The sequence below is a fragment of the Cervus canadensis genome, chromosome 27, assembly GCF_019320065.1.
Source record: "Cervus canadensis isolate Bull #8, Minnesota chromosome 27, ASM1932006v1, whole genome shotgun sequence".
Lineage (NCBI taxonomy): Eukaryota > Metazoa > Chordata > Mammalia > Artiodactyla > Cervidae > Cervus > Cervus canadensis.
Window position 1 is genome coordinate 3,958,513 of NC_057412.1, and position 11,077 is coordinate 3,969,589.

The 11,077-nt window shown below is 39.5% G+C and overlaps 1 protein-coding gene across 1 annotated transcript; it reads left to right on the top strand.

Moving 5' to 3' along the window:
- The first annotated feature begins 1,598 nt into the window (after window positions 1-1,598).
- LOC122428962 (keratin-associated protein 8-1) lies at window positions 1,599-2,115 on the top strand. Its single transcript, XM_043449141.1, has one exon. It carries the CDS (start codon window positions 1,630-1,632, stop codon window positions 1,816-1,818), a length of 189 nt encoding a protein of 62 aa, XP_043305076.1. The 5' UTR covers window positions 1,599-1,629; the 3' UTR covers window positions 1,819-2,115.
- The last annotated feature ends 8,962 nt before the right edge of the window (window positions 2,116-11,077 follow it).

The following is an 11,077-nucleotide window of genomic DNA, read 5'->3' on the forward strand; positions in this document are numbered from 1 at the left end:
TGGTTGGGACTCTGTTATACTTTAGCATTTTCCAAATGTTTCACCTTGCCCTTAGAGTCTACCTGTGAGCTCTATATACTTCCAGAAATTTAGGTCTTAGCTGCTGGTAACAGGAAGGAAAGTTACCTCTGAGATCTAAAGTAAAATTTTGGAGGCTAGTGTGTAATACATATCTGTTCTGTACCTTTTAAGAATGATTCCTGATAGCTCTGTGCTTTTCTATTTCTGTCATGTGTCCTCTTTTGCTGTATCTTCTGTAAATTTTCTATTAAGTTCCATTCAGAAGAATCTCAAGGCAGGTATCTGAGAATAATTTTTCAAGACTTCCATTATCCAAGATAAGTTTGATCAATCTTATTCCTCCTCTAATTCATATTTGAGAACTAAGTTTCCATTTAGAGAGAAGAAGATATTCTTTCCCAATCCTGGGGTGCATGATCACCCTTAAAGTGATATAACTTGGATTTAGTATTTTCATCTGGCTCTTTACAAGATCATTATATTCATTAAATAATCTGGTTTTGTTAGATCTAGTGAAAAAATTATGCACATTTTAAGGTAAAAGTTCCCATTCATTATTCTGTTTTTACCCTGTTATTATTTTCAACATTTATTTTAAAAGGTATATTTGACTAGCATATTTGACAATTAATTTCTAGGATAAATTCACAAGCTTCATTTTTTTTTAACACTTACAAGACTATTAGTTCAGGCAGTGGGTTAGAAATATGATGTTAAATATAGTTCAAGTGGGTACTATAATTAAAATTAAAATTTTATTCAGTTTTGTAAACACGGTAGCTCTAAATAGAGGAAAAAAGAGTCTTTCCAATGAACTGTTTGGTATTTGCCTTGTATAAAGCCAAAATAAAGTCTTTAATCAGATAAATATAAAGAATATCTCGAGGTGGTTTCACTATGTATGGGCTTCCCAGGTAGCACAGTGGTAAAGAATTCGCCTGCCAATGCAGGAGATGCAAGAGATGAAGGTTGGATCCTTGGGTTGGGAAGATTCACTGGAATAGAAAATAGCAACCCATCCTAGTGTTCCTGCCTGGAAAATTCTATAGACAGAGGAACCTGGCAGGTTCACGGAGTTACAAAGAGTTGGAAGCAACTGAACGCGCTCACATACACACACACACACACACACACACACACACACACAGAGTATGTAAGTGTTATTTCATTCAATTTTTTTCAACACATATTTATTGAATTCCAACTGTGTGCTGTGGAAATTCAGAGAGCAAGAGGACTGGATAACAGTTAACAATCTCAGAAAATTTCGTACTACTGTAAAGCCTACTTCCAGAGGCTTGTACTTAGGACTTTATAAGACCCAGGGCTTTGAAGACTCTGCAAAGTGTATTTTAATGAAGGGACACAATTTACTTGAAGGACTCCTGCCTCTGTTGTTCTATCACATGAGAGCTTTCTGAAGCAATTGTAAAGACATCTTAAGCAAGCAACACAAACTAATTAGCAAATTGGTGTCAAGAATGACAATGATGCCTTGTGTTTTTCACCGCACCCCCTAGCCAGGGTATATAAAGAAGGAGGGAGCACAGGGAATCCATCACACTGGGAACCTCATTCCCTGCTCTCCAGCCACCCCACCCAGACACCATGAGCTACGGCTTCTCCAGCGCCGTCTTCCCAGGCTGCTACTGGGGCAGCTACGGCTACCCGCTGGGCTACAGCGTGGGCTGTGGCTACGGTAGCACCTACTCCCCAGTGGGCTACGGCTTCGGCTATGGCTACAACGGCTCCGGGGCCTTCGGTTACCGAAGATTCTGGCCATATGCTCTCTACTGATTTGCTGAAATACCGGAGGCATGACATCTCCCCCAAACCCGAGAGGCGCACTTCCAGGCCCTCAGAGACTCATCGGCCTCCCGGTTGGCTGCTTTTCACAGCAGCACCAGAGTCTCAAGGGAAGAAGATGAAAAACCACTTGCCTCCAGCTGCCTTCCCTGCATGATGTTTGTTGGGACATTTTGGGAAACTTGACACCCAAACATGCTTTACTTTTGAATTTTTCACCATGCACATGACTCTTGCCATTATCAAGTTGTGGATGTGTCTGTCAAATTCTCAATAAACTTGTCTCAACCGCCATTATATTCTCACCTGAGTGGAGTTTCCTTTCTTGGTGTGCGCATATTCCTTGGAACAGGCAGGGAGGAGGGCAGTGGGTTTAGTTTTCTCATGTGGGTGTTAGACGCAGTGAGAAAGCAAATAATCCTTGCTCTTGTGTGAGAAGCAGGCAACAGGGGTCTGCTTATGTTTTGTTTTTAAATCCTATCCTAACCTTTCTTTAAGTCTGTGACACCCTCCTCCAATTCTGGCGCGAGTGTTACACCATCCATTGCTTGGTGTCCCTCCGCGTCTCACCACTCCCGTCCCTCACAAGGGAACCCAACACTGGGGGTCTCTGCCAATTATTTCTGTATCAATACAAATCAAACCCCCTATGTTCCTCCTCCGGGGACCAAGGATTGTAAGTTAAAACGCCATGTCCCTTTTTTAAGGATTCTGGGGAATCTAGACTAGCTATAGACATATTTTAGGGATCTGAGAGTCTTTTAAGGGAAGGATAGATCCCCCATCTCAAACCACCTAGGATGTCTACTTTACAACTTACAAGGACCAGTTTAGAAACAACGACAGAAAGCGTCTTAATCTTTGAAGAATCAACATTAGGTAGTTTTACTCTTAAAAGAGCACTTCTCATAGACCTGAAGATACATCAGCCTTTGTTTGTATTCCTTTAAAGAGAGTAATATTCCTTCTATAAGCCAAATCAAAAGTTCCTCAATCTTCTTGTTGAAAACATTTTATTTAGAGTACATATATTCTTGGGGACAGCAGGGTTTGGCTTAAACTCTGCTCCTCTATTGAGTATCTACAAGTGGTATCTTGCATATTCTCCACATTAGCTATTAATATAATGGCTATTTGGAGAGATCATGTTAGTGAAGAATATTTTCTGCACCATATTTCATCCAACAGATATCTTTTCAAAAAAATTCTAAAGACATCATGTTCAAGAATTGACTTAGTAGATTCTTATCCAGTGGGCTATTATAACCTACAAAATCTCCAGTTTGAAACTTTCTAGCAGCCGTAGGTTGATTCATGCTGAGAATTGTAACTTAGTCAAACATGTAGGTTAGAATAGAATAATAAAAGAAAAAAAGAGGGGTTTTCAGGAGTTGGAGGGTCAAATTGAGGTTAGAAGGTGTCTATTTGACGGTTCTAGAATAAGGACTGAGTTATAAAAATTTTGTGCTTGAGGAAACTGCACAGAACATCTAATTCAGTGTTTTTGAAGCTGCAGACTGCAGAAGCATCACCTGGCAGCTGGCTTAAAATGTAAATCTTAGGCTTTAGGCCCAGGAATTCTGAGGACATTTCTGAGATGTGATCCAAAAATACAATTTTTTCCCCAGCTTGACTGAGGTATAATTGACAAATACAAATTTTTGTATATTTAAGGTGTAGTAAGCATAAAGGATGTTCGATATGTGTGTACATGGTGAAATGACTACCATAATCAAGTGAATTAATGTACCATTCACCTCAGATATGGGGATTCCCAGGTGGCACACTGGTAAAGAATCTACCTGCCAGTGCAGGAGACACAAGAGACATGGGTTTGATTCCTGGGTTGGAAAGAGCCCCTGGAGGAGGAAATGGCAGCCCACACCAGTACCTTTGCCTGGGAAGTTAATGGACAGAGGAGTCTGGTGGGCTACAGTCCATGGGGTCACAGAGTTGGACACGACTGAGTGACCGAACACACACATCACCTCAAATTACCAGTTTTTTTCAGATGTATGATGTTGGCATTATTAATCTTCAGGGAAATAAAGCCACAAAGAATTATCACTTCATACCTGTTGGAATGGGTATCATCAATAAGATAAGAGAAAATATTTTTTTTCCAGGATGTGGAGAACAGGGATCCTGTTAAACAACGTTGATTGGAATGTAAATGGATTCAGTCACTATGAAAAACAATACGGTTTCTTAAAAAATTAAAAATAGATTTATCAAATGATTCAGCAATCTCTCTGCTGGGGGTATCCTCAAAGGAAAGGAAGTCATTATCTTGGAGAGGTATCTGCACTTCTGTGTTCATTGTTCAACATTATTCATAGCGGCTAAGGTATGGACACAGCCTATGAGTCTGTTGAGAGATGAATGGATAAAGAAAGTGTTGTATAAATACAATGGAATATTGTATTTGTTACATTGTATTGCATCCAATCTTAAGAATGAAAGAAATTTTGTCATTGGAAACAACATGGATGAACCAGAGATCTAAAGTTTTTACAAGTGCCCTAGGATTCTGTTCTATCTCCCCAGGGCAAATTCTGGGATATAGTGAGGGACAGGGAGGCCTGGCATGCTGCAGTTTATGGGGTTGCAAAAATTAGGATACCAGTTAGCTACTGAACAAGAACAGCAACAGAATTCTATTTCAGGTGGTCTGACCCCCATGCTTTAAGAAGCACTGTTTCAGGACATTACACACACACAGACACACACACACACACACTTATCTATTCATTCATTTATGCTCAGATAACTTAATCTTGATAGAAGAATATTATCTACATCTCAACTCAACAAGATTAAGGCCAGAAGAAGGAATCCTTTACAGCCCCAGAGACATACAAGAGGTACATTGAAGTATGACTACTGTGCTTGGCACTTTTAACTGTGGTATTGGGGTTGAAGTTTCTGATTATATACTCTGCTTAAGAAAAAATGTTTCCAGTCCCCACAAGAATGGTCTAAGTATAGTGGGAGGACCAAGTTTTAGAGAGCCAAGGGGAAATTACTGTGCAGGAATGAAGGGCTATGTCATTAACAGAAACTCTGTTGATGAATGAGAGAGTGCAGGAATACTGTATTATGAGCAAAAGGGCTAGCTTTCCCTCCTCAAATTTATTACTCTGATACGTAAAATATATAAAGCCTATTGAAATAAGTCAAGGAAACAGATTATATCAGAAATCACTTAGCATTTCTAGTAGGTTCTGTTTTATTTATTTTTGCTTAGGGAAGGGGAGGAGAAGGAAACAAGGAGAGAGAAAACATCCAAGAGGTTTTCCCCAACTCCCGCATCTCATTACACAAGCTTACTCACAAAGCATCAATATTGCAAAATATTAATAAAATCGAGAAAGACACACACAAAAAGAAAAAATGTACTTTGGGATGATTTTATAAATTCATATTTATCCACATAATAAAATGTTCTGCATTACTTCATGTTGGTTATTTTTAACTGTAGTTCACTTTTATTACTTATGTCTAAAAAATGTACTCAGATCCCACCCTTGGAAATCTTGATAGGAAGATCTTCTATGGGCTCTGGAAATTTGTATTTAAAAAAGTTCTACATAAGCAGTTTATCTTTGTGCTATTGGTTTGGGATATTTGCAAAATTCTTATTCATGGCTTTTTATTTCCCATCCTTTTCGGCTTCCTCCATTTATTTTGAATCTAGGAACTAACTTGTTTAACCTATATTTACATAGGATTCAATGAAAACAAAATAAATGCATTTTACACACAAAATGAGAAGAAAGAGGAGGAAGAACATTTGATGTTACTACATTCAGGCTTGGCTGTGGTCTGTAGGGAATATGGCTAGATATTTATTTCTAATTGTACATGAGTTTTGGTATTGAGCTGGGCCAGTTTAGTGTTTGGCACATAGTAAAAATTTAGTAAATATGATGGAGTTATCTGACAGGTTTCCTCAACAAACATAAAAAAATACCAAGCATTCTTTTGCTAACATCTTATAACTATTCTTTAATTCATTTGCAGGTTGGAAGCCTGATGTCTGTGCATTTTACGAGTTGGAGTCATTGCAGAACGTCACACATGAAGCAAAGTGTTGTTTTTCTTTCCTGTTTTCCCATGAATTACTTATTTCTCCTAATTACCTGAAAAACTGATCTATTATATTTAAGATTTCTGTGCTGAATAAAGCCTGCAGCTGAGAAAGGTGACTTGAATACTTAAAAGACATCTTATCTTTAGACAAACCTTTAAGAGAAAGAGAGAGAAATACATATTTTCTTCCTATATTTTAGGATGTTTCAGAGCAATTTTTCCTGGAAGAAAGGCATGGCTAGAGAATATCCTGGAAGAATGAGTCTGTTGCACTGAGAATCACACTGCGTAACCCTCACTTGAATTCGGAGTGCAGTGTTACTGTTGCTCTGCTTACTGTTTTCTTAATGACTTATTCCCATAACCAACTTGTCTTGATAAAGGTGGGGTTTCAAATGCTGAAAGTTTCTTTAGGAATTTGCTTTTGATATGTGAAAACTCTAGGCATCACTAATGTACTCCTGTCTCTCACTAACGTCTGCCACATGGACTCTGACTTTCTGTCCCCTCTCCTAAAGCTTCTATTCTAGATATTAGGCTTCCCAGTTCCTTGATTCCTTGGAAGTCATGATTCATTAGTCATAGCTGAATGCATGACTGCTCGTTTGTATCTACCCATTCACAGAACAGGTTTAAAACCTCAAAAAATTTTCCAAGATTAACTGCAAAACACATTTATTGGAGTATAGCTGCTTTTCACTGTGTTAGTTTCTACCGTACAGCAGAGTGAGTCAGCTATACATACATATCCCCTCTTTCTTGGATTTCCTTCCCATTTAGGTGACCACAGAGCAATGAGTAGCTTTCCCTGTGCTATACAATAGGCTTTCATTAGTATTTTATACATAGTAGTGCATACATGTCAATCCCAATTTCCCAATTCATCCCATCCTGCCCTTCCCCTTGCCCTCCTGCCCACCCCACCTCCCCACCTTGGGATTTATTCTCTATATCTGTGTCTCTATTTCAGCTTTGCAAATAGGTTCATCTGTACCATTTTTATAGAGTCCACATAAATGTCAATATACCTTTTTCTCTTTCTGGCTTACTTCCCCCTGTATGACAGTCTCCAGGTCCATTCACATCTCTGCAAATGGTAGAATTTAATTTCTCAGGTATGGAGGTTCCTTAGGAAACTAAAAATAGAGCTACCATATGACCCAACAATGCCACTCCTGGGCATTTACCTGGAGAAAATCTTAATTCAAAAAGGTATCTGCACCCCAATGTTCATTGCAGCACTGTTTACAATAGCCAGGATATGGAAGCAGCTTAAATGTCCATCAGCAGAGGAATGGATAAAGAACAGGTAGTACACATATCCAAAACTATCTTTGATAATAAGTCTATTAGCGATGTTCCCTTAGACATTTTCCTAGTATTCTCTTAAGGCCATTTTGGAGGCATCTAGTATCTGCCCTTTGTCACAAGATTGGTAGAGAAATGTTCTCCAAATGCAGTGGTTCATGAGACCAGATTGTTTGATTACACCATCCAATAAAGAAGGCTTCCGTGGTGCCTCAGTTGGTAAAGAATCTGCCTGCAATGCAGGAGACCTGGGTTTGATCTCTGGGTTGGGAAGATCCCCTGGAGAAGGGATAGGCTACCCACTCCAGTATTCTTGGGCTTCCCTGATAGCCCAGATGATAAAGAATCCATCTGCAATGTGGGAGATCTGGGTTCGATCCCTGGGTTGGGAAGATCCCCTGGAGAAGAGAAAGGCTACCCACTCCAGTATTCTGGCCTGGAGAATTCCATGGTCTGTATAGTCCATGGAGTCCCAAAGAGTTGGAAATGACTGAGTGACTTTCACTTTCACCCAATAAAGATGTTGGCCATGAAATTATGACAGTGGAGAATGCGAAGATGACAGAGTCCTAGCGAGCTTGGTGCAGGCAGGAAATTTTATACCATATGTACATTGTTCTTGAAAATAAGAAAGGATCGATGGTTTTCCCTCCCTCCCTCATATTTTTTCCCTTGTCTGCAGCTTTTCCTTTTTGCTTCTATATCTTTTTCCTCCAGTTTTTTACTTTTTAGAGGACCACAGAGTCACCTCTATTCCCAGAGATCGTATGAAGGCAGGGTAAATTTCTAACTAGATGTATGAGCAGTTTCTCAGAAAGCAGAGAGATCAAGAGAAGCACCTTCCCAGCACAGAGAAATCTCACAGTTGCAATAAGTCATCATTTTCAAAGATTCACACCAGCTCTGCCTTCCAAACTAGAAAAAACCTTTCAACTCCAATGGATATCTAAGGAAGGTGTCAGATACCTTATAATCCAGAGTTCTTCACTTGCTGAAGATGCTAAAATAACATAAATGTAAAATACTGAAGAATCAATGGATGACACTGGTATTTGGTAAAGTTATTCAAAGTGAATTTTGCTTATCCAAAGAAGATTTTGTAAACTCAAAATGGATTAAAGATCTAAATGTAAGACCAGAAACTATAAAACTCCTAGAGGAGAACATAGGCAAAACACTCTCCGACATAAATCACAGCAAGATCCTCTATGACCCACCTCCCAGAATATTGGAAATAAAAGCAAAACTAAACAAATGAAACTTAAAAGCTTTTGCACAACAATGGAAACTATAAGCAAGGTGAAAAGACAGCCCTCAGAATGGGAGAAAAATAATAGCAAATGAAGCAACAGTCAAAGGATTAATCTCAAAAATATACAAGCGACTCCAGCACTCAATTCCAGAAAAATAAATGACCCAATCAAAAAATGGGCCAAAGAACTAAACAGACATTTCTCCAAAGAAGACATACAGATGGCTAATAAACACATGAAAAGATGCTCAACATCACTCATTATCAGAGAAATGCAAATCAAAACCACAACTAGGTACCATTACATGTCAGTCAGGATGACTGCTATCCAAAAGTCTACAAGCAATAAATGCTGGAGAGGGTGTGGAGAAAAGGGAACCCTCTTACACTGTTGGTGGAAATGCAAACTAGTACAGCCACTATGGAGAACAGTGTGGAGATTTCTTAAAAAACTAGAAATAGAACTGCCATATGACCCAGCAATCCCACTTCTGGGCATACACACCGAGGAAACCAGATCTGAAAGAGACACGTGCACCCCAATGTTCATCACAGCACTGTTTATAATAGCCAGGACATGGAAGCAACCTAGATGCCCATCAGCAGATGAATGGATAAGGAAGCTGTGGTACATATACACCGTGGAATATTACTCAGCCATTAAAAAGAATTCATTTGAATCAGTTCTAATGAGATGGATGAAACTGGAGCCCATTATACAGAGTGAAGTAAGCCAGAAAGATAAAGACCATTACAGCATACTAACACATATATATGGAATTTAGAAAGATGGTAACGATAACCCTATATGCAAAAACAGAAAAAGAGACACAGAAAATACAGAACAGACTTTTGAACTCTGTGGGAGAAGGTAGGGTGGGATTTCAAAGAACAGCATGTATACTATCTATGGTGAAACAGATCACCAGCCCAGGTGGTATGCATGAGAACAAGTGCTCGGCCTGGTGCACTGGGAAGACCCAGAGGAATCGGTTGGAGAGGGAGATGGGAGGGGGGATCGGGATGGGGAATAAGTGTAAATCTATGGCTGATTCATATCAATGTATGACAAAACCCACTGAAATGTTGTGAAGTAATTAGCCTCCAACTAATAAAAAAAAAAAAAAAAACTCAACCTTCAAAAAACTAAGATCATGGCATCCGGTTCCATCACTCATGGCAAGTAGATGGGGCAACAATGGAAGTAGAGACTTTATTTTCTTGGGCTCCAAAATCACTGCAGATGGTGACTGCAGCCATGAAATTAAAAGATGCTTGCTCCTTGGAAGAAAAGCTATGACCAGCCTAGACAGCATATTAAGAAGCAGAGACAATACTTTGCCAACAAAGGTCCATCTAGTCAAAGCCATAATTTTTCAAGTAGCCATGGACGAATGTGAAAGTTGGACCATAAAGAAGGCTGAGCACTGAAGAATTGATGCTTCTGAACTGTGGTGCTGGAGAAGACTCTTGAGAGTCCCGCAGACTACAAGGAGATAAAACCAGTCAGTCCTAATGGAAATTAATCCTGAGTATTCACTGGAAGAACTGATGCTGGAGCTGAAGATCCAGTACTTTGGCCACCTGAGGTGAAGAGCCGACTCAATGGAAAAGACCCTGATGCTGGGAAAGATTGAAGGCAGGAGGAGAAGGGGACGACAAAGGATGAGATGGTTGGATGGCCTCACCGACTCGATGGACATGAGTTTAAGTAAGCTCTGGGAGTTCGTGATGGACAGGGAGGCCTGGAGTGCTGCAGTCCATGGGGTCACAAAGAGTCAGACCCAGCTTAGTGACTGAAGGACAAGAGCTGTTCTACCCATTATTGATAGTGGAGTATCTAAGTCTCTAGCCATTATTGCTCAGTGTCTATTTCTCCCCTCAACTGTGCCAGTTTTTGCTTCATGTATCTTGGGCTTCTCTTTTAGATGAATGTTTGTTACATCTTATTGATGGATGGACCCTTTTACTTTCAACCTATTTGTGTTTTGGATTTAAAGTAGATCTTTACTAGGCAGCAGAGAGTTGGGATCATATTGTTTGTCCACTCTGCCAATATCTGCCTTTTAATTGGAAAGTTTAATCTATTTCTCTCTCTCTCTTTCTCTGTGTGTGTGTGAGTGTGTGTGTGTTCAGTCATGTCTGACTCTTTGCAAGCCCATGGACTATAACCTGCCAGGTTCTGTCCATGGGATTCTCCAGGCAAGAATACTGAAGTGGAGGGGATCTTCCCCACCCAGGGACTGAACCTGCATCTCCTGCATTGCAGGCATATTCTTTACCACTAGCACCACCTGGAAAGCCCCGTGCATTTCAACTAAACATAATTACTGACAATGTAGGACTTACTTCTACCATTTTGATATTTGTTTTCTATATTTCTTATATCATTTTTATTCCTCAGATCCTCCATTATTGCCTTCTTTTTGTTAAGGAGGTTTTCTAGTGCACCTTATTCAATTTCCTGATCATTTCTTTTCCTATATATTTTTCAGTTATTTTCTTAGTGGTTGCCCAGGGTACTGTAACTGACAATTTATAAGAATCTAGTTTAGATTAATACCAATTAATTTCAAATATAGAAAATCTTATCTCACA

Coding starts and splice junctions, on each gene's coding strand:
- LOC122428962 (XM_043449141.1), top strand. CDS start 1,630: ATGAGCTACGGCTTCTCCAGCGCCGTCTTCCCAGGCTGCTACTGGGGC.